This window comes from Acomys russatus, chromosome 11, assembly GCF_903995435.1.
Source record: "Acomys russatus chromosome 11, mAcoRus1.1, whole genome shotgun sequence".
In the NCBI taxonomy this organism is placed as follows: Eukaryota; Metazoa; Chordata; class Mammalia; order Rodentia; family Muridae; genus Acomys; species Acomys russatus.
In genome coordinates, this window is record NC_067147.1 from 39,522,237 (window position 1) to 39,549,901 (window position 27,665).

General features: G+C 52.0%; 1 protein-coding gene across 1 annotated transcript in view; it reads right to left on the minus strand.

Moving 5' to 3' along the window:
- Col13a1 (collagen type XIII alpha 1 chain) overlaps nt 1-27,665 on the minus strand; it is a 61,475-nt gene that overhangs the window by 8,337 nt on the left and 25,473 nt on the right. Inside the window, exons 13-29 of the mRNA XM_051152491.1 lie at nt 24,578-24,622; nt 23,362-23,394; nt 19,491-19,577; nt 18,382-18,468; nt 17,736-17,789; nt 16,600-16,644; nt 16,231-16,299; nt 15,211-15,234; nt 12,738-12,800; nt 11,857-11,901; nt 11,450-11,593; nt 10,790-10,888; nt 9,326-9,370; nt 6,667-6,708; nt 5,545-5,571; nt 5,092-5,172; nt 1,499-1,534 (exon numbers count right to left, since the gene is read on the minus strand). Of these exons, the coding sequence (XP_051008448.1) occupies nt 1,499-1,534; nt 5,092-5,172; nt 5,545-5,571; nt 6,667-6,708; nt 9,326-9,370; nt 10,790-10,888; nt 11,450-11,593; nt 11,857-11,901; nt 12,738-12,800; nt 15,211-15,234; nt 16,231-16,299; nt 16,600-16,644; nt 17,736-17,789; nt 18,382-18,468; nt 19,491-19,577; nt 23,362-23,394; nt 24,578-24,622 (1,026 nt within the window). The remainder of the gene's footprint in view (nt 1-1,498; nt 1,535-5,091; nt 5,173-5,544; nt 5,572-6,666; nt 6,709-9,325; nt 9,371-10,789; nt 10,889-11,449; nt 11,594-11,856; nt 11,902-12,737; nt 12,801-15,210; nt 15,235-16,230; nt 16,300-16,599; nt 16,645-17,735; nt 17,790-18,381; nt 18,469-19,490; nt 19,578-23,361; nt 23,395-24,577; nt 24,623-27,665) is intronic.

Genomic DNA, 27,665 nt, shown 5'->3' on the forward strand with positions numbered 1-27,665 from the left:
TCTGCATCCCAACTAGACCAACTCGTCATTTCACAGCCTCCTGTTTATTGGCCTCTCAGTCTTTATGTTTCCCTACTTAGATGAGGCGGTGGGGCTGGGCCTAGGAGGATGCTGTCTGGTATCTGAGTGTGGCTGGGAAGGCAGCGTATGAGCATGTAGGAGCCAGAGGAAGTTCTTGGTGCCCTCTGTGGGCAAGGAGGAAGAGAGTAGAGTGCAGATTATAGCAGCGGCTCACGAAGCGCGGGACTGGGGGTAGGCTCACCTCCGAGCCCCGCATACTCCTCAATATGTAAGGGCTCCACAAACGAACCCAGGCTTCAGGCCCCCTCCTCTGTCCCCTGCTATAAATCTAGTGGTCAACTAGAGAGTCTGTCCCAAGGCCTCTGGGGATAACTGTGCAAATGCTGGCCTCACCCCCACCCCCACCCCGCCCCCGCCAACTACCAGCAGGACAGGACACTCCGAGGCTCTTTCATCCGAGGACACAGAATTGGCCTTCAGTAGGGTGCGGCTCTGGTGGGTCACCTGGATATCATTCTACCTCTGAAACTAGGCTTGGTCCCACAAACCTGCCTGGTTTTCTTCTCTCCCACATGGCATTCCAATCAGACAATAGCTTTGACAATGGGGTGACAGCCCTTAGAAACAGCCATCAAGGCATAGCTGGTTGGGTACAAGTGGCTGGGCACACAGCCCTGGCATGGTTTCCACGCCTGGAAGTCCTGTGCCCTGATGCCAGAAGCAATGCTGGCAACTCCACAGGGTATTCTCTGTGTGTGTAAAACAGAGGGATGTTTCCTATGGCCCGTCAGGACTTTGTGTTTGCAGGTGACATAGTGAGGATGCTTGTCTGGACTTGGGAGGGACAGAGTAATAGAGGGCCCAGGTGTCGGTCACCCGCTCTGTTATAGACGCTTTGTTGTGCTTGCAGGGTAGCTGAGGCGCAATGCACAGCGAAAGGTGTAGTTAACACATACCCACAGGGCAGTGAGCTGAGGCTAGCCTCCTACAAACAATTCCCATCCTGACCCTCCTATGCTCCCCCGCCAAAACTCTGGGAGGCCTGACTGCACGTGACTGGAAGGCCCTCACTGGCAGACAGGAGATGGACAGAGTTCACAGTATGACAACAACACGGCGTGAAGGTCACACACAGACACTTGCATTTGCCAGGGACACCTTGGCTCAAGCCCCAGGGTAGGGCTCCCAGGCTGGACTCAGCATCAGGGTCACTGTTGTCAGAGTGACTTCTACTGCCCCGTGCTTGGCATGTGTGTGGGGGGGTTGTCCCTGAGTGTTCACTCACTGTGGCCAAGAGGGCTGAAAGGACACTTCTGATATGGGCATAGACAGGGCTTCCTGGTGTCTATGGCAGGACAAAGCATGGTCACTATCACTTTGCGGGTAGGGGGAGGGGAGCAAACAAGGCCACAGCTGGATAGACAAGAGGGATCTAGGCCAGACAGGGGTGGGGCAGGGGAGGGGTGATGACACTCACCGGTGGCCCAGGCCTGCCGTCCAAACCTGAAGCTCCCTGGACGAAAGGGCACAGTTTGACCAAAAGAGAGGGATGGAAGGAGTGGGGGTGGGGAGAAAAAGGAGACAACGGGGAGGGGACAGGTGAGTAAAGCGGTGACTCTGGACAGACACGAATGCCATAAACACAACGGGGGAGAGTAAGCTTGGGAGGACAGGGGGTGTGTTTACACGGAAACTGACAAGAACACGGAGACACTGAGGGCTGTGGCTGGCTGCTGAGCGGGTGTGAACCATGGGGACAGGTGCTCTGACCCTCCACAGCTCTGGTCCCCTTCTTTCCTTTCCTCACACAGGAACCCCTCTTCCCCGGGTGCTTTCGTGCCCCAGGAAGGGGACACAGAAAGGAATTCCTGGAGGTACATGTGGATCCAGAGCTATTCTTCCTCTCCAAGGCAGGCTACATGGAGGGTATGTTGGGGGGTGTGTTATCCTAGCTTCTTTTGTAACCCTTTAGAGATAGGCCATTTGGCACCCCATAGCTCCCAGGAGCAATTTTAGAATTGCTTTTATTGTTTTTAATTCTATGCATGCGTGTGTGTGTGCCCGTGTGTGTGTGTGTGTGTGTGTGTGTGTGTGTGTGTGTGTGTCTATGTTACAGCTTATAGGGGTTGGTTCTTCTACCATGTGGGTTCCAGAAACTGCACTCAGGCTTGTAGGCTCAGCAGCAAAGTGCTTTTTACCCACTTAACCCTCTCGCTGGCCCCAGCACTGGCTTTTAACTCTGTGTAGCAGCAGACTTAGCTCTGCTCCGTCTGGGCAGGCAGAGGCAGCCCTTGAATGCCCATACCAAACAATGGCTGACATTTCTCTGGCACTTTACAGTTAGACACAAACTCGGCCCATCTTCATGCTTGCAAACAAGCATCCTTTTACAGACAAAGGTTTTGGAGGCAGCCAGCAGGATCATACGTCTAAAGCTGCAAATCTGTAGCAAACTCAGCCCCTGTATCCCGTGGCCTCACCACTCCCTGTTGATCAGTGAAGAACTTGGTAGGGATGGGGCCTTACGCTAGTGCCAGGCTCTGAAGTGGTCTCTGGGGTTGGCAGTAGGGGACATCTAGTCAGCAAGCATGGAATTCTCTAAAACTGCTTTCAGCCTGAGACTAAGAAATTAGCCTCAGTTTCAGGGTTGGGGTACATGAGGGGGGAAGAGACTACAAGATGGGGTGCACAGAGCTTGTCCTGGGAGAGGGTACTGAGTAAGATGAGGCTGCAAGGCTTTGTCCTCAGTGTTAAGACTTAGTGATTCCGGGACTGACTATGACCCCCAAGCCAGAGCTTAGAGGCCCAACTCTGGCTGCACACGTAGTATCACTCCTGGGGTTCTGCTCACAATACAGATACCCAGGTTTCATGCTGGCCCACATGCAAAGCTCTCTAAGAGTGGTGGCCCTGGGTCAAGGCATGTTTGGAAAGCTTTGTACTGGTGGCACTGAGGGCTACATGGAAGTGGGGAAGCCTGTAGGACAGCCTTGGAGATGAGGCTGCCTCCTGTCACTACAGGAATGCTGACATCTGGGTGCAGCCTCCAGGCAGCCTGGAGCTGAGTATCCAGGGGCTCTGCAGATGCCACGTCACTGCCAAGTGCAATTGAGGGGTTTGAATCAGGGCATGGACCAAAGCTCTCAAGCCCTTGGTGAGCCACTGGCTTCGCCCGCCCAGGGCTATTAATGCTTTTAATCTAATACTCATAAGATGCAGTAACTGCTTATACAGCGCCAGGTATCCAGCTTAAAGATTCAAACTTGCTGGGCTTTCCTCCCTCCAAGGCCAAGGTCACTTGAGCTAAGAGACTGCTCTCTCTGGGAATGGCCATATGCTCTCCAGGACACCACCATCGCTGCCACTCCCTCCTGCCTCCCCCAAAGCCCTCGTGAACAGGCTTGCTGTTTCTTTTTGTAGGTACGAGCATGGAGATGTATATGCATTCATATGGGCGAGGGCATGCGTGTGCATGTATATCTAGGACAGAAGACCACCCCCGTTAGGCACCTTCCTTCTCTTGTGTGAGACAGTTTCTCATTGGCCTGGAGCTTCTCTACCGAGCCCAGGCTAGCTGGTCTGTGAGCACTCGGGGCGGGGGGGGGGGGGGGGGGGGGGGGGTCTGTGGTCTCGCCGTTGTGTGTGTGGGATTACAGGTACACACCGCTGCTACTCAGCTTTTAACATGGCTTCCTAGGCATCTGAATACAGGTGTCACTCTTGCGAGGCAAGCACTTGACTGAGTCATCGCTCCAGGCCTCCTGCTGCAGTTTTCAAGCTAAGGAAAGGATTTCTCTGAACACATGCCTCTACCAGAAAATGTTGGCGATGCAAACAGGGAAGGGCTTCTCTGTCACTCAACTGGCACTGCCTTTGTTTATGTCACCCGTTGGGCAGCTACTGGGCTGTTGGCATGGGTACCCCTAACCAAAGCCTCTCACGGTCACTGGGGTTGTTGGTGCAGTGAAGGTGGACAACAACAGGCCATCTGTAGTTGAAGGGGTCAGAAGAGCGTTTCCGTGTATGTTTAAGTCATTCCAGACACACAGCTTCTGACGTGGGAACCCGTCTGCTAAAGCCATTGCTTTTCTGTGGTCTGTCAAGTGAATCAGCTTCCCAGCTCCTGCTACACTTGCCGCACCAGTGAGAGAGGAAACGGTCCCTTTGACCTCTGCCTGCCCGCCTGCCCGTGTGTCTGTTGTGACTGCACTGGTTTCCCATGGTTCCTCTGCTATATACAGCTACCTGAGGTTAGGGACTGGCTTGGAGCTAGAAACAGGATGCCCCTGTGGCTTCGGTGGGTCAGTCTAGCCACTGACTGTGACCTCAAGCGACCATCAGTAAAATGACAGGATGGTTCATTTGCTGAGGTCTTTTATAGCTCTTGAAAAGCAGATTCTGAGAGGGATGCAGAAAGAGTCACCGGGCCACTGGGAGGATGGGACAGAGACTCACTCAGCCTGGTCAACACCTCTAGACAACCAGGACACTGGACACAGGCCTCAGAAGCTGATGGGGGGGGGGGTGCGGCTTTCTAGCTTTTGAAGTCTGAAAGCACAGGCTGTGGGGGCAGCCTCGGCCTGCTGAGATCACAGAGTTAATGTTGTACATGCCTGGGTGCTGTGACTAGTGTCTTAAGAGAAGAGAGCTGCGGTCTCCCTTGGGGTTAATCGGGGATGGTAAGGGAGAGAGAGAGACAATAGCCATTGCCCTACTGGCTTGAGTCTCCCATGCTTACCACCTCAGGGCACACCTTGATGGCTTTATGTCAGGCCCCCAGCAGGCCTTGAGGCTGACTTCAGGCTTTCCTGGTTCTCCCCTCAGGTTGGTCCTCAGGTGTGGACCCTACCTCAGTTAGCTTTACATCCTTGCAGCATTAAGACTAGGCCTGGGAAAGATGCTGAGAGCCTGCACTCCTCCCCACTATGAAAGGAAGACCCTAGCACACTACAACATTCAGAACTTTAGATGCAGAGATTATCTTTCCTGGTCCCTGCCCAGGAACGAAGCCTGGGGATGGGCCACCCGGCGCAGCTCCTCCCAGAGGACTCATGCCTCCAAGGTACTTACAGGCAATCCCAGAGGCCCTCGGTCTCCTTTTTCTCCCTGGGAACCCTTCTCTCCTTTGGTGCCATCTAGGCCTGCTTCCCCCTGCAGGAAAAGGAGATGGGAGGGGACAGTGAAGGGGTCTGCCACAGATATCCCAGTCTTTGGCCCTGGGGTCTTGGAGGCTAAGCGTGGCAGTCTTGCCATACTTTAGAATGAGGGAAGGGCCTGGAGAGATGAGGCCATTTGCTAAGCAAGTCACTCCATGGAGTTGAAGACGTGAGTGGGGACCTTCACACCCCAAAGCAGGTCTGGCGTCAGTGGTGATGTCAGAGTGACTGTAGGACCTCATTCTGCCCTGATGGCCTGGCTGGCTGGGCCTATTGGATGATGCCATTGAGGGAGATGGATCAGCTGGGTCTCAGAAGTATGTCCCCTCCCTCTGCCCTCAGCATCTGTCACATGACCTTTCCTTACCTTTGGTCCAGGAACACCTTGGAGGCCCTGCGTTTGGGATCAGAACAAGGAGCATTAGAACCGCATAGGTAGGTGACCACGGAAAAGCAAGGTTTGGGGATGCATAGCCTCAGGTGTCAGCTCTTGTGAGGTAGAAGGGAATGTGGGGGTGGTTTAAGTGTGGGGCTTCCTGCGGTGGAGTCAGAACCATCTACCCAGCCTGGGGGCCAATACAAAAATCTCTGTGTGGCTGACTCGCAGTCTCATGAAGGAAGAGGGGGCACCAGGGAAAACGGAGTGAATCGACGTATACAAAGCACCTAGTATGCGGGACGCGGGATCTTTCCTTAAATGGGACTGTTGCTGGCACAGTGGATACCCTTAATGAGAGGGCCATCATGGACCACGAAGAGGCACAGACCAGCAGCTGCTCATCTGAGGTATTTGGGGACTCTCTATTTGCATCCAATTGAACTGGTTTTTAATGTGTCTCTTTCTTTCTTTTTTTTTTTAAAAAATCATCTTGTAAGTGAAGGAGGAGAGCGCAAGGACAAACATCTGACAGAAAGGGTTAAATAGATGTTGGGCAGAGCACATGACAGAGCAAGCATGTGGCTTCCATGCCTGTCAACCAGGCAGTGCCAGGGCTCCCTGGTGCGTGTCACTAGGATGACGTGTTTAAGATGGGCCTTGGCGGGAAGATCTTGGGGGCACACAGAGGAAAAGGGATGCAGGCTATCAGGATGAGACCTGAGAGGCTGTGGTCAGCTGCTGGGGAAAGAGCCCTCTCCCCCTCTTCCCCTCCCCCATCAGAGGTCTAGAGGAGAGGAATAGGACAGGAGAGGAAGGGAGGATAGGAACAGGAAGACCCGAGTGAGGGGATAATAATCGGGATGTAACGTGACTAAATTATATAGATAAAACATAAAAATAAAGTAAATGGGAGTTATAAAGAGGGAAAAAAAAGATGGGAGGGGAGAAGGGTGAGGAGAGTTTGTGGAAGTGAAAATCTCTCCCCCGGGATCGGGGATCGAGGAGGAGGGGGAGGATAAGGCTGAGGTTGAGCTCTGTGACTGCCAAGGGAGAGGACATGATAGGCTCAACCACAGTGGCGGAAATGCTACCCAGGTCCTTGACACTTACCGGAGGTCCTGGAGGACCCTCTGGCCCTGGTGGCCCAGGAACCTAGAAGTCAAAGAGACGCTCTGTTAGGCTTTGTTATAGTCCTAGTCCAGCTAAGGTCATGGAGGGTAGGATTGCCACTGAAGGTCAGGCCAATACACACCCTGGAAGGAGACTTAGGACAGGAACTCAGGCCTCACACAGGAAACATTTCCAGAACACCTTGTCCTCCAGGTTGCTGTGAAACACTGTCTAGCTAGCAGTGGATTCGTGCCATGTTGTGCATAGCAAGTACTGCCCAGGAAAGGACTAAGAGCCCCGCCCTCTAGGTAGGGCATGATCTCCAGTCTGCCCAGACTCCACCCTCTGCTGTCTTGAACTTTGACCTCTTGGCATTCATCTGTTGCCTGGACCTGGTAGACATGTGCATTTGAGATCCTTGGCTTAAGGGAGCTGGGACTGGTTATCTGAAGCCAGGGAAGGCTGAGGTGTCCTTGAAGACTATTCTTCAAGACTAGCTCTGCCCCAGGTCGGTAATGGACAGGCCAGGGATGGTTGTATTTCCTTTGAGGGCAGGTGCAGCAAGAGAGGAGAACACCAATGTCCCTTGGACTGTGGCTTTTTTTTTTTTTTTTTTCTCCGTGTGATCTCCTTGTAGAGAGCACAGTCTTTGTTCTCAGTGAGGGATTATTCACTTTGGGTTGGCCTGTGGTCATACCCGTGGAAGGTTAATAAGTTAACAGATGTGAAAAGAGCCAGCCCACTGTGGGCAGCACCATTCCCTAGGCAGGGGATACCTGAACTGCATGAGTAGAGAAATGAAGCTGGGAAAGTGAGCAGACATTCATGTATTCACTGCTCTTTGTTCTCAACTGTGGATGTGACATGCCTACCATCTTGTGGACTGTGACCTGGATCTGTGAGCTAAACTACTAAACCCTTTCTCCCCCCAAGGCTTTTTTGTTTCGTTTTGTTTTAAATCACAGACAGCAACAGAAATGAAACTAGGGTGCTTGGACTGGGGCTGTAGCTTAGTGGTAAAGCACTGGGCTAACATGCAAGATGGCTCTAGATTTTATCTTGAGCAAACATGCATGCACATGTGCACACACACATGCTATTCTTATTATAAATAAATAATGTAAGGATCCGCTTGTGAAAGTGCTTGTAGAAATCCATGCACATTGAACGTGGTGATGGACTTAGAGGCAGAGGCAGGTAGATCTCTGTGAGTTCAAGGCCAGCCTGGGCCACATAGTGAGATTGTGCACCACCCAAAAAGGAAACTACTCTCATTAGAATGCATTTTAAACTTCTACATACTCTCCCATAGCCCATTTTATCTTCATTGCAACTTAACAATGTTTAAAAGTAACAGACTTATTAAATGGTTTATAAATGAAAGGGAATTAAAAGGAGAAAAATAATATATTTCTTTTATATTTAATTGAAAGGGGATTCTAATATTTTACCTGATTTCCTCCCTAGCATTTCAGATGTGTCAGCTATAGCTGAATACATTTATGTACTTAAAGGATACATATATGTAATTTGATTTTTCTACTCTTTTATAGTTGTTGCAAAGCTGATTTTTCTATTTTGGGGTGTGCCCCCCCTATGAGCCATCTTCCTGGATGACACACTGGCTCTTGAGCAGGAGGGCAAGGGCCACCTGGACAGGGCTGGGAGTGACGCTTGGCATGAGGAAGGTCCTCATCCAGCGACAGAACATCACTACCAGCTTATTAGCCTAAGGATTTAGTCCCTTCCTTCTTACTAGGAACACTGTCTGTTTCCAATTTTGACATGAAATACTTCTGAAAGGAAATTTGTCTGTATGATGCTTTTCCAGAATTTAGGAGCGCTTCTTCAGGGTGCAATCAATCCATTCTTAAGTAAGGAACAGTGGCAGCACACAATTAGGCCCATTTCACTTGGCTCAGATGGGGCTGGGGATGGCCAGGAGACCTTGTGGGAGACTATGAAGCTCTGCTCTCAGGTGGCTACTGGGCTGCCCAGGCTTTCCTGCCAAGCATCTTCTCGCTCCCTTCTCCGGGGTCTCTGTTGCTTATCCTGTACAAACACATACATTGCTCTCCATCTTTTTATTTTTATTTCTTTTTTATGTTTGGTTTTTTGAGACAGGGTTTCTCTCTGCAGCCCTGGCTGTCCTGGAACTCACTCTGTAGACCAGGCTGGCCTCGAGCTCACAGCAACCCGCCTGCCTCTGCCTCCCTGAGTGCTGGGACTACACCAATGCCCAGCTTGCGCTCTCCAACTTTTGCACAGCCCATTCTCACAGTGGTTTGCTTGTTCCTCACTCTTCTCCTCCTCTTCTGTTACACCTCTCAGAGAGTCTCTCCTCTCTGGAGAGCATTCCCCTGAAGCTCTGGGAAAAAGCCCTACTTGGTTATTCAGAACCTGCCCACATGGCTCAACCTCCGTGGCACAGGCTGGCTGCTTGTACTTATCTCTCTTCGTCTACTGCAGCCCAGGATGTTGTCTGAGGACCGCAGAAGCTGTGTGACTGCAGGGCAGCCTTGAGGCTCAGCACCTCTGACAGCTGCCCAGCTTCCAGCCTTCCCAAGTCAGAGATGCTAGGTGACTCGGAAAACAACTGATATTTCTATTGAGGCCCTGGTCAGATAATCACACAGGAGGAAGACCAGAGTTGACTTACCTCTACTCCTGGGTCACCTTTCTCCCCAACTTCTCCTTTCTCTCCCTGTGGGTGCAAAAAACATCCCAGTGTGAGAGCTGGTAGCCAGGAGGTTGGCCACAGGTCCACCCTCACATCATCTATGACAAGCTACGAAGACTAGGCTGCTCCTGCAGAGGCTGAATAGGTAGCCAGCCTGCAGGACAATGGACCAGGATGGCCCCATGACAGACATCTTCAAGAACCTGAGAGTCTAGTGGTGGGAGAAGTCAGGGAGGGTCTGCTGTGTCTGGTTCCTGCAGCAGACCGCCTGCAGGGTGGAACCATAACTTGTTTCCCAGTCTTGGAAGAGGCAATGTGGCCTTTCATTCATGTGACTATTTTATACCTCATTGTATACATGTGTTACACATGGGAAAACATAATACATGTTAAGACATGTTATAGTTATATACACTTAGACCTATGTGTGCACACAGTTCTGTCTTGCTGGTTCCAGACTCTAGAAAGATCCTCTCGCAGACCTTCAAGAAGTAAGCTATTGTGAGGTGAACTGTCCAGCATGGGGAAAGGGCATGTGGCAGGGGATCGTAGGTGGCATCGGAAATCTAGGGGACTCAGTCCTAGGAACCAAATCTTGTCAATAACTAGAGGCTTGGAAGAGGACCACAGTCTCCAGGTAAGAACACAGAAGGCCACTGATTCGACTGTGGCCTTTGAGACCCTGTTTGGGGACCCCAACTATGATAGGGCCTTGGTTCCAGGAGCCACAGAGTATATACACAATGATAAAAATAGGCCATCTTAGGTGGCTGTTATGATGGTTCATGGTACATTGACAGGAAGTGAATATAGCTCAGATCCCAGGAGGAAGAGGGAGGCTATCGGGGTAAGCAGATAAGAAAGCCACCACACCAAGCCCAGAGGCTCAGCTTCCACCTAGGAAGTGAGCACATTGTAAGGCTATAAACCACCTACTCGTCTGACCCTGCAGGGTAGACAGTCATTTTAAGTCACACATCTGACCTCTAAGGGTGTATGGATGTGTGTGTGTGTATGTTTCTGTTGGTATGTGTGGGTAGAGGCAGATTGTCAACCTCAACCTCAGGTGTTTCCCGGGTACCTGTCTTGTTTGCTTGCTCACTTTCCATTTCTTCTTTATGGGTACACCTGGGGTTCACTGATTAAGCTAGGTTGGCTGGACTGCCCCTGGAGACCTGCCTCTCTTTCTAGTTCTAAGAGGGGAATTCCAAGTGCAGCAGTCTTGGACTAAGAAGCCTCTGGAGACAGAAGCTACCACATGGAGGTTAGGAGTCTCTTTGGACCCAATCAGGAGTCCAGGACAGCGTACAGGCCCAGGCTAGTGTAGTCTAGCATGGTGCCAGGCCCTCTCAGGCTGTTGGCCCCAGTGAGGAGCCCCTTGCTCCTGTACCCTCATCTGCAGCTGCCTGTGGTCACCCTTGACACCCGGTCCTCTCGCCTTACTGTGAATCCCGGGAGCCCGATGGGCCCAGGCAATCCTGTCGCTCCGGGCCTCCCTTCGTCACCTGGTTCTCCTTTCTCCCCAGTTGGGCCATCTAGACCCTATAGATCAACAAAGATCTCTGTCAGTGACGTTCAGAGTCATCCCACTGAGCAATTGTGCCCATCTATGTCATGCATACATGCGTGATTCCTTTCCTCCAAGGGTGGGCATTCAAGGGTGGTGCCATTTCACAGATGGCACTACTGAGGCTCAGAGAGAGCTCCTCAGCTAAGTCAGCAACCTGGCCGGACTGGGCAAGGGGTCCTTTCTACTCATGCAAACTCTTCTGACACAGACCTCTCACATGCTTCAGGAGAGGCAGGCTCACAGCCCTCAACAGTCCATGAGGGATTAAGGAAAGGCATTGCTGCTCCCATCTTAAGAGACGAGAAACCGAGGCAAGGCTCAGTGACTTGCCCAAGGACACTGATGAGGTCGACACAGGACTTAGGTCTCCTGAGTGGGGACACCACAGGATACCAGCCTTCATAAAGCGAGTGGTGCAGCAGGTAGCAGCAAGTGATTCTTGGGTCTCTGAACTTGGGAGCAGCTGGCAGCATGCAGAGCCCAGGTCAGGATGGAGGTGGTACATGCAGGGTGCCAGCTGCCCAGATACTTACCGGGGGGCCTGCTGGTCCTGTTTCTCCTTTCTCCCCTGGACTCCCTGGGGGTCCGACCTCTCCCTTCATTCCTGGAGGCCCATCCTTTCCTGGGGGCCCTTGGGGGCCAGCAGGCCCCATATCTCCTGGTTTTCCTCGAGGGCCCTATAGAAACATCAATGGTACTTTTTAGGGATATTAATGGAAAAAAGAGGAGGGAGGGAGAGAGATCAGAACAGGCTTGGTGGTCAGAGGACTGGGCTCACTGGCACTGGATGGGAGCTGATAATGATATCCCCAGGTTGGCCAGAACCCCTCTTTCTGGCCCTTCTTACTTTCCCTAGCTGGGCATGCTCCTGAGCCCTCCTGCCCACACTCCCAGGGTGAGAACCACTTGCAGAGTCCTTGCTGAAGACACTGTTGCTTACCTTGTCCCCATCGTGTCCTGGAGGGCCTGGCAGTCCAATCTCTCCCTGCAGCAAGGGCAACAGAAACAGTTTAGAGCAGTGACATCAATGCCCACCTCCTTGGTACCCTTCCCCAAGAGCTTCTGGAAGGCACACCTTTGGTTGCCTTGGCACCACAGATCAGGATCCCAAAGCAATGTGGTGAGTGGAGCTGAGCACTCTGTGACCCACGATTTAGCCACAGTCTCACATGGCTATTTCTGAGATCCCTGAGCATCCCTATGGCTCCTGGTCACCTTAGCCCAACTCTCCTGTCCACTTCACAGCAACCTTAGACCCTTCTTCATTTAGATCGGGGGTGGGGTAGGAAAGGGTGTGGCGACACGATGTGGCAAGGAGCAGAGGAGCAAGGCTGCCAATTCTGTTGGATGGGTCTGGAGTGATTTCCTGGAGACGTATACCTGGGGGAGGGCAGGCTCTCAGAGGCAGAGGAAAGAGTAGGTGGAGGATTAGGATAATGGCAAAGGCACTGGGTGAGGCAGCTGAGAGCTAGAAAGGGATGACCTGGTCTGATGGCTATGACCAGGGGTATGTTCCAGATCCCACTGTATCTGAAGGGTTTTCTGAAAAGCAAGACCCAACACTAACTACCAGGGAAGAATGGCAGAGCTTGAGGCTGGAAGTGAGGGGACTGGAGTGGGTGGTAGGGCCACGGGACAGAGAAGAATGGCAGAGAAACGTGGTGGTCCCGAGAAGATGAAGGGGTCATAGAACATGGGAAGGCCCTGTGGTCATGTGCTCAGAATGCATCTTCCTTTCTGTGTCTTAAGCACTTCACCCTGTCCCATTGCCCTCAACCCCTCACCTCCCCAGTCCCCACCATCCATCAGAGCAAGTTTTACCCTTTGGCCTGGAGTCCCTGGAGGTCCAGGTGGGCCTATTTGTCCAGGAAGACCAGGAGGCCCCTAGGGAGGAAAGAAATACCATTCAAGCAGGAGGGGTGGCTGTCAGCAGAGCTGTGGGGCTGGTTTACAGGGGTCAGCCACTTTCAAACATAGCATTTCCTCACCCCGCCCCGCCCCCGTGTGTGTATGTATGCACGCGCATATGAATGTGTGTATGCATGAATGTGTGTCTGTGTATGTCTGAATGATAGGGTCTCATACAGTCTAGGCTGGCTTTAAACTCATTGTGCAGTTAAGGTTGGTCTTGAACTTCTGATCCTACTGCCTCTCCCCTGCTTCCCTGAGTACTAGGGCTCCATATGTGCACCACCATGCCTGGGTTTATGGGTGCTAGAGACCAAGTCTAGGACTCTGTGCATGCTAGGTGAGACTTCAACCAACTGAACTACATCCCTAAAGCCTTCGGGTTTTTTCCAAAGCAAATAACATGGGAGCCCTAAAACGTAAGCAGATGAGCACTGGTGTGTTTGTGTGCCTTTCTCTCTAGGAGTTCAGAGAGAGAATTTGACTTCCTGACATGGGAAGAGGCAATTGTGCAAGTGAAATTGTCCTCGTGATGGCATGTTACTTGGCAGGGAAAGGAACTAACCCTGACCCAGGCAATGACAGGAGTGACTGTCATTATGTTGTGAAAAGGAGCCAGAGTTATGTACTGATACTATGATCCCATCATGTGAGACTGTAGGAAAAACAAGCCTAACCTACACTGTTGGAAAGCCATTCATGATGCTCTGGGGCTGGAGGGGGTATGAGATGGCTCTCACAGCTCACAGGGAACCTCTTGTGGCTCCCAGGTGGTGTCTAGATGTCATATACATTGTAATCACTACATTTTTCTGTAAGCTATCTTGTAAAATATGCTACTTCCAGGCAACTTTTTCTTTCTAACAGCTATTGTGCATGAGTGTGATGGGGGAGTGTGAATGTCTGTGAAGGTAGAGGTGCAAGTGTGCATGGCGGCAGAGGATCAGCCTGGCTTTCTTCCTTGGCCACTATCTAACTTTTTTTTTTTTTTTAGATTTATTTATTTTTATGTACATAGATGTTTTGCCTGTATGTCTGTCTGTGTGAAGGTATCAGATCTTCTGGAACTGGAATCAGTTGTGAGCTACCACGTGGTTGCTGGGATTGAATCAGGGTCCTCTTGAAGAGCGACCAGTGCTCTTAACCATCTTTCCATCCTCCAACTTGTTATTTTGAGACAGCGTCCTCATTGGCCTGGAGTTCACTGAATAGGTTATGCTAGCTGGCCAGAAAGTCTCAGGGATGCATTTGGCTCCTCCTCCCCAGAGCTGGGGAATATGAGGTCATAAGATCATTCCACCATGTCTGGCTTAAAAAAAATTGTGTGTGTGTGTGTGTGTGTGTGTGTGTGTGTGTATGTGTGTGTGTGTGTACACACTCATGGATGCACACACAAGTTCAGCATGAATGTGGAGGTTAGGAGACAACTTTGCGGAAATTTCACCTCCTATGGTTCCATGGATGAAATCCAGGTCACCAGGCTTGTGCAGTAAACACCTTTACCTGCTGAGCCATCTCCCTGACCTAACACTTGACTTTTCATCTGGCTTCTGGGCATCAAATTTGGGTTCTTACATTCAACAGTCCAGCAATCATATGACTGACTGAGCCATATCCCTACCACTAATAGTCTTTTAAAGATCATATATTTTTTAATGTTCCCAAATGAAGTTCATTGGTTCCAGAACTTTCTAGTTTGTACCAGCATCTAGGGATGAGATATTCCTGGAAATAGAGTTTGTTAGAGATGAGGTCTTGTAGGGAAGTGGCTCCAGCTGGGCCAGAACTCACTACATAGATCAGGCTCGCCTTGAACTTGGGGTGACTCTCCTTTCTCTGCCTCCTGAGTGCTGGAACTACAGGTGCAAGCCACCTTGTGTGTCATGCTGCTGTATACAGAACCCCAATATTAGAGGGAGTGGGACTCACTCAGATGCAGAACTTTGGGGCCCCTTCCCCATCCACTGTGGAGGTTGAAGTTAGTGACAGTTGTGTAACTACATCCGTTTCCTTCAAGCCTGTCACTGCTTGGCACATGTGTAGAACCCAGCATTGAATTCCAGGGTTTTCCCCAGACACAGATACTGAGATTGCATAGATGGCTGCTACTCATTTCTCAGAAGGGGGAGGGGCATAAAATGTACCCCTGAAAGTGCTATAAATAAAGCCCAAAGTCCATATTATGCCTGTGTGAGCTGCTGCGTAGATGAGGAGCTGTCACCACTGAAAGCCCTGGTATAGCTCTTGCCCCTGCTCAGGGTTGGTGCCCCCTCTGCCTGGTGTGGTCCGGAAGCTTAGCACACATTTTCCAGAGGTCAGAACTCTAGGCTGTGCTCTTCGTGCCCAGCCCAGTGCCTGAGGGAAACCAGGGAGGAGGGTAACTCACCATCAAGGCCAGTGTCCTGATCTCCTGAAAAAACAAAAAAAGAAAAAGAAAAAGAAACAAAACAGTATAATTAGCCAGTGAGCAACAGTCTCCTCCGTGGTCTTGGCCCTCTGAAAGGAGGAAGTGGAGGAAGACCCTCAAAGATGGGCTCTGTGGCTATCAGACCTTTGCCACCTTACATCACCCCAAGGTTTGTCACATGGATGGCGAACATTTAGACGGGGCCTCTCAAAAGCCTGGTGCTGTCCCAGGCCTTTCCAGGTAGACCAGACCCACTTACTGTGGGATGCAACTTCTTAACCAAAGGCAAGGAAGGACACAGCACCCTGTTTCTTCCCAGTCACTGCAGGAAAATCCCTATTATTTCTCTTTCTCCCAGCACCCAGATTGGAAGCTAGAAAAACACTTCCTCAAAGCTCAGGGGGCAGATGACCCCTTGGCTCTCACAAAGACTCCCACACACTTTCACGTAGCTTCACAGGCCTTGGCAGTTGGAAGGAGCAATTCCCAACCAGGTAGTTTTGCCCCCAAGGGGAACTCTGGAACTGTCTGGTCCTGACTAAGGATGGGGTGCTGCCAGTCTAATGGGTTGAGATGTGCTAAAAGATCCTTCAGCACATGGGGCGGTTTCTCTGCTTACCACCGCCATGATCCAGCAACGAATAATTGTGCCAAGGTAGAGGCACTTATCTAAAAGGATGAGGGCTCAAGATGAAACTGACAGAGAATTGCCGTGTTTTGGGGAGGCAGCTCCTACCAGGTGATGGGGCTATGTCCAGGAGTGATGGGTTGCCTGAGTCCTGAGGGGTGACACTTTATGGGAACCAGTATATTTCCAATGGCTGTTTGTTTAGCCAGAGGCAAGTATTAACCAGCTAGGCCTGGTGCCAAATAATGGGGCTGTTTGCCTGGAGGTTCCACAGAGGCTCAGAGAAAGCAGAGGAAGCTTAGCTAGAGATGGCACTGGCGCAGGTAAAGGCTGAGGCTCACTAGGACGTCTCTAGAGGAGAGCCCACGTACCTGAAGCGCCTCGTTGATGTTTCCATTGTAATCCACCATCTCTCCCTTGCCAGGTTCACCCTTGGAGCCCTGAAAGGCAGAGGAGTTCTCAGCCAGAGTCTCGGCCAGGAGGGGGTCTAAGGGCTTGTAGCCCATTGTGGTGGCGCCTGGACGTGCCTGGACATAGGCTGGCATAGAGCATCCAGGGCTGTCTGTCAGGATGTTCAAGGCTCTGCAGGACCAACGCGTAGCCCTGAGATGGCGGAATCTGATCTCTATGGCTATGCAGACCTCCCTCCTCGGGTCAGCACATGCTTCCCTCCCCATCCTTCTTAAGAGCTCAGGGTCACGTCCCTTCATACTACAACTCCAGGTGATAGATGAACGTACCTTAGGGCCAGCTGGTCCCTGCTCCCCAGCTGCTCCTGGCTGTCCCTGTTGCACGAAAGATGAGTGAAATGGATTGATAAGGCTGGATGTAAGAACAGCTGATGTCCTAGGTGAGCTGCAGTTTAAGGGCCATAGAGGGGCCAAGAAGCCCAAGCCAACAGCACACCTACCTCCCTGTTTGTTTCAGTGCAAGCCCCGCCCCTTCCAGAACCGCCACTAACACCTGCCCCCACTCTTCTTTTGAGTTTGGGATCCTGGGGTGGGGGTGGTGGGGCCTACTCCTTTTGCATGTAATGATGTTCCTTCTCTTCTGTCCCTTGTTTGTCCCTTTGGCCCTATCTCCCCAACTCCCTACACCAGTTACATCCTTGGGAACAGGGATCTAGGTTTTTGCTTCTGACTTCCATTCTGCACTGGAAGCAGGGATCACTGCCTGGCATTCCTGTGGTGCTTTTAGGGACCATTTTCCCTGGGGCAGAGGGGACCACAGGATGAAACCAGGGGTGTCGGGAGGGAACAGTTAAGAAGGATACTGATGTCCTAGAGTAGAACAGGGGCTGGGGACTGGAAATATGACCAAGTGATGTGGAGTAGATGGGATAGTGGTATCAAGCAAAGAACAAACCACCCATGTAGTTTTTCTGGGATTAATGTGAATTTTGAAGGGAAAAAAAAAAAAAAAAAACCGTGAAGTCAAAGATAAGGGAAAATGAACGCCTTGTCAACTCAATTCAGATGACCCTGCCACTGCCCCTCTGAGGATCTGTCCCCTGTGTCCCTCCCCCTGCCCCAGTATTTTGGTTATCATGTGCCTGTAAAGGAGGCAGGGGCAAGTTGAGCAGAAAGGAGTTCTCTGTCTAGGTCTGTGATGTGGGAAGCTACTGGAAGCTAGAGTTCAGACTCCTTTCTCAAATGAATTGTCACATTCTCCAGGCAGGCTTTTCATGCCCATTGTCTGAGCACATGGATCTCCGAGGTACAAATCAATCAGAAAAGATGGACCCCAGGAGTCAGAGCTGGCTAGCTTGGGGTCAGCACAGGGGTCTAGTCAGGTTAGGGATGGTTGGCTTTCTGAGCTGTGTTTGAACACCCAAGATCCCCCTCACCCCACAGCTCCTGACTGCGGGGGACTCTACCTTGTCTCCTTGCTGTCCTGGGGGCCCAGCCTGGCCATCAATACCAGCTTCTCCCTGGGAAGGAGAGAGGGAGCAGGGTAGGGGTGCGGGTGAAGGGGGGGGGAGGGGAGAGGAGATGCTCAACTGCAAGCAGAGCAGCTGGGCCAGCTGCTACAGAGCCAGCAGTCAATTGGTAAGACACCTGTACCAGATCCTGCCACCTGGGCAACAGAAGCAGGCACAAAGGCCCTGGGAATCTGGGAAAGAGATCACCAGAACTCCAGGACGGGCTGTGTGAGGAGAATAGTGAAGGCAGAGGCCAATCTGGTGCTTCTCTTAGTAGTCCTGGAAAGTGGACCAGAGTTTAGGAACACAGCCTTCTAACTCCCTTCCAATGGTGGCCAGGCATCCCCTAGTCCCCAAGCTGTGGCAGCCTCATGACCTATGACCCCAGCCCCAGGAGGGAGCATGGGGCAGTGGCGCCTCTGTGGCTCTCTGACAAAGCCATAGCTCTTGCTAGGTTAGGTTGGAGCTGATTTTCTAGGATGCTGGGAAGGTGGCAACCAACCACACCCGCCCAATAGCACTTTGCCCTATTGGTGCAGTCTCTCTGCCCCTCTTTGGGGGCTCCACATCTCTCATGATGCTGATACCAACAAAGACTCACCTTTGGCCCAGGGGGCCCAGGGAGCCCTGGGGGGCCAGGCTCCCCTCTGCCTCCTCCAATAGCATTGCCAGAGTCACCTTTTTCTCCCTGGGAATGAAAAGCAGAGTTATGTCACTGGCTTCCTAAGCCAGAGGAGGTGGTTGACTGACTCCTGTCCAAGGGAGAAGAGCAGGAGGCAGGACACAGTCCTGAGGCCAACTGCAAAAAAGAACACTAAAGCGCTTTGGGATTCCTGGGTCAACTTTACTGTGGGAGCAGCATAATATTGGGGATTGAGGGTGGGGCTGCAAATTCCTCTAGAGTCTTAAGCAGTCGTGCGTGGGTTGAGGATATGTAGTGCTACAGGAAGCTGTGCCTGTCCCTTTAATCCTGTAGGCTCAGAAGCTCTGGCCTTGGCTCTCCTGGGGTCCTCTCTTATATAGCTTATATAGCTCTCCCCAGACATATTGGACCTCTTTATAATGACTTAACTTTTTAAAAACAACTTTAAGGAACCTTCACAGTTACAACTTAGTCAGTAATGGGCTTGCCTTACAAGCTCAAGGACAAGAGTTTGGATCCCCAGCTCCCTACCCCCTGCCTCCCACTACAGTGAAAATCAGGATATGGCACCAGGTATTTGTAATGCCAGGGCCTGGGAGGCAGAGGCAAGCAGATCCCTGAGGCTCACCAGCCAGCCAGCCAGCCTAGCTTAATCGTCAACCCACAGAGAAACACTGTCTCAAAAAAAACATGGTAGACATCTCTTAAGGAGTGATAACCAAGTTTAACTTCCAGCCTCAATATTCATGCACACATGTGTACCATGCACAGGAGCGCCTATAGGAACACACACATGCTCACAAACGCACAGATAAATAATTTAAATGGCTGTAAATGAGCTGACTCTCAGAACCTGCATGAAGAAATCTAAGCCAGGTCATAGCCCCTGACTTCTACAAAATTCCCGCATTTTGGGGCCATCTGGGCCTATTGTGGGGAACACACACCTCAGGCTGGCTGTGCTCCAGCTGTGTTCCCCTAGGCTAGAATGTGCAGGGCCAAGAGGACAGAACATCAAGGCTTGCAGAGAGCCCACCATCCACCCTTGAAAATGGGTATCCACTTACCTTCTGCCCCAGGAGGCCAGAGAGCCCAGGGGAGCCTGCAGCCCCCTTCTCACCCTGCAGAGAGAGGAAGCAGAGTTTAAACAGGCTCTAGGTATCTGGGTGGCAGCACCCCTACCCTCTTAACATGTTGCTCCCCTGGCCCCTCATCTATCAGCCCCTCCTTGGGCCTCGGCTTCCTCCTGGACCTCCATCCTGATGGGTGCTTTCCTAAGGCACTTTACATGAGCGAGATGGGTGACACCCTGCTCTCTCTCCATGTGAAACTGGCTCTTAGAATTCTCGGGATAAAGAAGAAACACTGGCCACAGTCCACAGCTGGGTCCCGCTCTCCTGGGAGCCTCTGGGAGGCGAAGGCGAGCAATGTGGAAAGCCAGAGCTCGGGAACTCCATGTATCCACTCTGTTCTTCTTCATGCCTTTTCTGTCTGCCCCCCTGCACTCGCCATCTGTCTTTTCTGTCCATGTCCTCCTGCCTCTAGACAGAACCCATATACCCGAACATCTTTTTTGAGAAGTTTGTGTCATGGGCCAAACTGTGTTCCAGGCAAGCTCAGCGTTGAAGTCCTAACCTCAAGTACTTCAGAAATTGACCCCCTTTTTTTTTGGAAACAGGGTCACTGAAGGTCACTTAGATCAAATGTGAAGGGGATCACACTGGAGTAGACAGAACCCAATGTTCCCAGGACATTATAGGACAGGGAAGTCTGGAGACCGGCAGACACATGGGCACAGACACACAGATGCTATGTGAAGGGGGCAGCAGGTAAGCTGAGGCTTCTGCAAGCCAAGGGAGCAAGAAGACTGCCATAAACCCTTGGAATGCTCCCCCCCCTTTGGGTCCCTGGCCTCTAGAGCTGTGAGAAGATGCTGGTTTTGCTGTTCAATACACTTGGTCTGTGGATTTGCAGCTGCAGCACTTCCTGACCCAGCTTGGTGCAGTGCAAAGGAACTCGGCTATCTGTCCCATGGCATGAATCACCTGAACCCAAGCCTCTCTTCACAGGTGGAGGCAGCCTGCCCCATGAGCAGGGTGGCTGTAGACAGCCCCTTACTGAGCTAACGGCAGTGCTGATCTCCACATTTTAGCATACAGTCATCCCACTTGCGTCCACAGTGTCTGCACAAGTCATCACAGTGGCCATGACAAAATGCCATGCCTGGGTGGCTGAGATAGCAGAGGTCCCATTTCTGATAATGGGAGTCTGTCATCTGGGTGCCTATGCAAGGGAGAAGGAAGGACTCTCCTGGCTTGTAGATGGCCGCCTTCTGTCTGGGCTCTCACTTAGCAAAGACAAAGACTATCCCTCTTCTGCTGATGAGGCCACCAATGCCATCAGATTAGGGCCTCACCCTTGTGACCTCATTTAACCCTATTTGTCTCCTAAAAGCCCTACCCCTCTAGTCTTCACCTTGGGGATCTGGTCTGGGCTTCGGCATATGAATTTGGAAGGGTATAGTTGAACCCACAGCAGCAAGGAGCTAGATTCAAGTTGGCATTGGAACGCTTCCCTCCATAGTGAAGAGTGTAGGGATGCCATCCCTACACACAAGAATATGATCTGGGGGTTCTGGGATCACAATGCCAATGGCCTTTCCATCTGGAGCCATGAAAGATGCCACACTGAGTCTCTAGGTGTCACGTTCCTGCCACTTGCCCTTGGGAATAGGCTTCCTGGTAGCATGGCATGAGGACAGGTAAGGAGGCAGAGAGAGCAAGGCAGGAGCCTGGTAAGTACGAGTCGGGGCGGGGAAAATGGAGAGAAGGAAGTTCTCCTCCCTCCAGCCTTGTCTGAGTGCCCCTGGAGTGGGCTTTAGCCTCGGCACCCCCAATAGCAGGAGCAAACTGTACAGGTCCTACCTACAGGCATGGGCACGCTTGGCAACAAAGATGATGAGGTAGGCTCCTTGTCCCCTGGCCTTTCACTGGAAGCCAAGGACTTCTGGAAAGCTTTGTGTCCAGTCCCCATCCCTCCACCCCCGCCAAGTTTACTGCTTCAGGCCACATTCTCTTCGTCCACAACATGTCTACCCAGCATAGGAATTACAATGAGGAGCCCTGAGGTGTTCTGCCTATCCCCTGTCCTCCTTTCCCAGCACACCTGGAACCCCAGCTTCCCTGCATCTCTCTTGGAGATAAGAGGAGAAGGTCAGCCGGGCATGGTAGTGCACGCCTTTAATCCCAGCACTTGGGAGGCAGAGGCAGGGGGATCACTGTGAGTTTGAGACCAGGCTGGTCTACAAAGTGAGTCCAGGACAGCCAAGGCTACACAGAGAAACCCTGTCTCAAAAAAACAACAAAACAAAACAAAAAGAGGTGAAAATGGACAGGGCATGGAGGGGAAGACAAGGTGTAATCAGGAACCAGAGTTCCCAGACAAGAGGTGTTCGGTAAATATATGGGTGCTTCATGCTATATTGGCTTTTAAGGCTTTCCCAGTGCAAGTTAGCATATCCAACACCCCAAATGCATGTACACACACACACACACACACACACACACACACACACACACACACAGCTCATATCAATGAAACCTGTGACTTGTAACCTGGGGATTAACTTAAGGCTTCCTGCCTGCCAGGTAAGTACACTACTGCTGAGCTACACCCATGGCCCTCTTTTATCATTCCCTCTGAGAAAAAGTTTTGCTAAGTTCAACCAGCTTGACTTGAGTTTGGGATATTCCTGGCCTCAGTCTCCCCCAAAAAGGAAAGAGTCTAGGTCTGTGCCACCTGGCCTGGCTCTATGCAAGTAAATTTCAAGGTCGCCTGACATTTCTGTTGTGCTACCTCCATTACTGTTCTAGATAAGGAGAGACACTTGTAAATGTAGGGGGACAGTGTATCTTCTCCCCGCCCCCCTCCGCCCCCTCCCCCACCAGCAGCTGCCATGCATGTAGGCAAGACCAGGAATGAGAACGGTCCTTGCAGTGTGCTCCTGATGAAAGGGCCCAGTGCTCCACCCACCCCCCACCCCCACCCCCCCCGCAACACACACACATACCCGGCTGGCCTGGGGTGGGGGTGGGGCAGAAGCAAAATGGTGGTCCCTGTCAGCTTCACCCCACAGCCAATCTCATTTCCCTATGTCCCACAGGATTCCCTTCCCATCAGTACCTTGGCTCCTGGAGTCCCAGGCTCACCCTGTATGGGAAAGAGGACACCAGTGAAGAAAGGAGAGAGACAAAGCGAGAGCCCTCTGCTTCGGGGGAAGAGCTACTTCCTCTGTTCAGGGGAAACCTCAAGACAAAGGTCTTCTGGGAAGCTGCTCTAGAGGGTCTCATCCCCCGCCCCAGAACAATGGTTCTCACCCTCTCTAATGCTCAGCTCCTTATGTTGGGGTGACCTCCCCCGCCCACACCATAAAATTATTTTTGTTGCTACTTCATAACTATAATTTTGCCACTCTTTGAATCTTGATGCAAATCTCTGTTTTCTGGTGGCCTTAAGTGACCCCTACGAAAAAGTCATTTGACCCCCGACCCAAAGAGGTCATGACCCAGGAGGATGCCTAGAAGGATGAGTAGGTTAAGGGCATCTCAAAAGGAAGTTGGCGGGGGAGACCCTCGTGAGCAGAGCTGTTGCAAAGATCAATACTGCGCACTTGCCCTGCCAAGCTACTCCCATGGTGTCCATTGGCTTGGTTAGGGGTTCAGGGAGAAGATGTCGGCTCTCCTCTGAGGCTTTGGAAGCCCATGGCAGCAAGTCCCAGGGAGGCAAGAGTAGGGAGGCCCTGAGTGGAGGCTGGAGACCTGGCTGAACTCTCTGTCCTCTCTGGTCTAGCTGCTGTGCTGCTGAGCCCCTGGGTCCCAGCTCTGTGCTGTCATGACACCCTCTCATCCTGCCCCTGACTGAGTGACAGTGTTTACCTACCTTCATCCCAGCCACAGCTGTCCCAGGAGCCCCCTGGTAGAGAGAGAAAAAAAAAAGGCATGAAGGTCTCTGAGGTCAGAGGTAGCTGTGCCTGGACTCAAGGTCCACTCGTTTCTGCTGACTGATAGCCAGTATCTTCCCAGAGTGTGAGAGAATGTGGCATGTTCAGCTGGGCACCCCAAGAGACCTCAGTGGGATATATAGTGGGGACAGTGAGATTTGGGCTAGGTCCCTGTGATTAAAGGCTGGGGACTAGCAGGCAACCCCATAGGAAGGCGTTGGTTTCACCAAAGCATAGTGTACCCCTGTGTATAAGTGGGTTACCCCAACCCATGGCTCTCTAGACATCTGCCCTCATGAACTGGGAATAAACCCCATACCTTCCTTTGTGTGTACAGTATATGAGTGTGTATGTACATGTATTTGTAGGGGTATATACCCACGTATACACATGTGGAGGCCAGAGGTCAATGTAAGGCTCATCCTCATTTTCCCCTACCTTTTTTATTTTGAGACAGGGTCTCTCGCCGATCCTGGCACTCACTAATTGTCTAGACTGGCTGGTCAGCAAGCCCATAGGGCCCTCCTGTTTCTTATTCCTAGTGCTGGGATTAGAGACATGGACCATCCCACTAAGTGGATGCTGGGGATCCGAACTCAGGTCCTTATACTTGCACAGTAAGCTCTTTGCTGAGCCGTTTCCCCACCCCCTTTTTTAAAAAAAGATAGGATCTCACGTAGCTGGCCTTGAACTGGCTATATATTCCAGGATGGCCTTAAGGTCCTGACCCTTCTACCTCCACCTCCCAGGGTTTGGGATTAGGTGTGTGCAGCCCCACACCTGGTTTATGAAATTCACTTTCATTTTTTCCCCAAGACCACATACTTTAAGGTGAAAGTGTTGTTCAAAGTGCCACTTAGAAAAGCCCAAGTGGAGGCTGTTGGGGTTCTTGTGTTTTCTTTGGGTCTCAAGACGATACTAGAGCTGATAGCCCTGAAGACTTGGGAGGTGATTGGAGCCACATCACACTCACTCTCCCTGCTTGCCTCATGTTAGGAAGGACAGACAGATATGGGAAGGGGGAGGGTTGAGGGAGGACGTGTGGCCTCATATTCCCAACAGGTTATGAGAAGGAATTGGGGTGGGGGACTCAAGAAGGAACCAAGAGTCCCAGAGTTTGGGGGAAGGAACAGGCACAGGGGAAAGATAAGATACCTTGGCTCCATGCTTGCCTGGCATCCCCGGCATGCCCCGCTCTCCCTGGAAAGCGAAACAAGAGAAACCTTAAGAAAAGGACCAGACTCTGTTATGGCCTGAAATCTAGAGCATCCAGGCCCATTTGAGTTCTGAGGCCCCTGCCACGGTAGCAGCCACACAGGCCACTCCCCTCAGTTCTGTGATGCCATCTTGAAGGAAGATGCCACAAAAAGAGAGAGGGGATTAGGGGGCTGAAAATAACCACACACACACACACACACACACACACACACACACACACACACGGGAATTAGAACTCAGGTAGGGAGATGGCCTTAAACTGGATATACAGTTGAGGATGACCTTTAACTAATCCTCCTGCCTCCACCACGCTGGGCCTGGAGTCATGGCTATGACAAGAGCAGTGATGTGGCTGTTTACCTACCACAGGCCTTTCCTTCTATTGTGCCCCAGGTTTGTCCCCAGAATGTTTGTTAGCATGGTGCCTAGTGGCTGGTCTCTCTTTTATCCCCCCTTTTTGGCTCCTGCCTGGCCAGACGCAGCAGCATGTTGCAACTTTTCTGGGATTTGTGGGCAGGGCTGTGCCATCGCAGCTCTGTCCTTCACTTTCAATGTCTTCTTCTTCCCCGTGATCCCAGAACTACAGGAGGCAGTGGTGCCATCAAGTGATGGGTCAGGAGATAACAGCCAGTGACAAAGCAGGGGTTGGGGGGAGGGAGGAGCAGCAAGGAGAAGTGAGTCAGGACTCAAATCCAATTGTCTGGAGGGGGGGAGGGGTAGCTCTTGCTTCATGCACTGAACCCTACATGGTACCCCAGTATGGCGTGCAGCAGTGCCACGCCAGCCTGCAGTTGCTTGCCTCAGTGGTGCTGAAGACAATGCTACAGGATGGGAAATCCAAAGCCCAGATACACCGCGACTCCTGCTGTAGGGTCTTGCCTGCTATCTCACAGGACAACTCTGCCTTCCCTTCTGCAGACAAAGGCTCGAGCGACTCCCACCCTCCTCCTCCACGCTGAGCCCTCCCCATTGGTATCTCAGAGTCTCACAGCACACAGGCTAAATAATGAGGCTCTCCCACCACCCATAGATTAAAAAAAAAAGTGGGGATCCTGGGCTCCAGAAGTCTGCCTCCATCCTAGTTTCCTGTTTGCAGATAAACCACTGTGCTCCTAAAAGAGCCACCCACTTCCGTAGCCCCATGACTCCCTGCTACGCCCTCAGTTCAAAGCTGTATTTATACCTCTGCGAGACCCTTTACTGTGCCCACTTCGTATCTCCTACCCCAGGGCTGCATGCATGCGAGGCAACTGTTCTACTCTTGAACTCTATCCTCACGGGATGCCCTTCCTTTTAGTTTTGAGGCAGGGTCTCACCAAGCTGTGCAGGCTGGCCTTTCTTTAGCCACTCTGTAGCCCAGGCAGGACTAGGATCCTCCTGCCTCAGCCACTTTGCAGTTGGCATCTGTGCACACGCTCGTGCCTACTGGTGACAGACACTGCATCACATTCCTCCTCTTTGAGCCACGTGCCCGAGTTCTACAGAAGGCTCTGATCTTTATGTCCTAACACCAAGTGAACCCTCTTCCACTCCCGCCTGCTCAGGGTGCCAAGAGGGGTCCAGCCAGCATAGGCATGTCTGCTCTGTGGCCAGCAGAGGGTGCAGGAGGACCTACTCTGAACTTGGTCATCTTGGCCTCAGTGGTCTTAAAGGCCCCTCAGGACCCTAGGTGGCACTCATCTCTAGAGGATCAGGTCCCTATAACATTCCAATGGACTGCACAACAGCCAGAAGTCCCAGCCCCGCCCTGCCCTGGCTGCCTGCATGGTTCTTGGGAAGCAGATATAGCCAGAGCTGGCGAGGAGATGCTCAGACCCCCCAGTTCCAGAAAAAGGACTTTCTGGAGGGAGTTTTAGCTTTAGGTAGAAATACAAGTCTGGGGTGTGTATGCTTTCGGTGGAGTTCTGATGCTCCCCTTCTGTACCTCCAGGATGGCCAAGAATGCTCCTACTGAGGAGATGCACCCCGCAGGTGGAGGGCAGCCCAAGAAGCCATGCACACAGTGAGGGCCCCAGGCTAACTTAAACTGTCTTCAGGTCATGTTGGTTTGACCTTGTGAATTCACGGGCCTGTGCACACAAAAGAGCCAGTCTGTCCTTCTAGAGAGCAGTCCTCTTTAGGGTGGTTGATCTCCCCTCTTCCTACCCCCATCCCCCCTTGGTTGATCTTGGTCTCCAGGGGCCTCAGGACTTCCCTCCCTCCCACCTCTTTTGCTGGGCAGGAAGCAGGGGCGCCTGGCTGACCCCACCCCAGGGCTCTCTCCACTCTCATTAGCCTCACTGCCCAGCTCCAGCCAAGGGGCTTGCCCTGTCTGACCTCTGGCTAGGCCAGACAGCATTGCTTCCTGGATGGGGGTGAGGCACCCTTCAGGAACCAAGGCACGGCTGTCTCAGAAGGTGGAGCGGAGGCTGGCGTGGACATGGCTGAGGGACAACACAACGGAAGCTGTGACATGCCTCTGTGAGATCTAGGGCCTCCTTTCCTAGTGCCCTCTAGAGTTGTCCAGTTCCTGAGGCGCAGATGGAACTGTGCTCGGCTTGGCCCCGCTGGTTTGGTGCTGTGCTTGCCTTTGTGGCTTGGATCTCACAGCTATCTGAGTCTATGACTCTGATTCCTCTCAGCTATTGCCTTCCCGGGGGGAATCCCAGAGGCTGGGGGTGCGGTGGGGTGGGGAGGCTGGGCAAGAGTGTGCTCCAAGTCTCCCGAAGGGTCTTGGCCCCTCTTCCCAGCGTATGATGGCACAGACTGACTCCCAGGCTGCCAGATACCACTGGGGGATGCTGGCTGCTTAACAGGGTGCCAAGAAACAATGAATGGAAGCACAGGTGGGGAGGGGAGAATCTGCAGTCACTGTGGCTCAGGAGACAAATGGACAGTGACGGCTGCACTAAATGACTTTGGAGGCCTAATCTAGCTCCTAGAGCCCCCCTCCTCTGTCCCCCACCCCCAGTAGCAACAGGTTCTGTGTCCTTTGAAGTTTCTAAGTGGGAGGACTCATCCTTTCTAAAGATGAGTGAGCGGCACA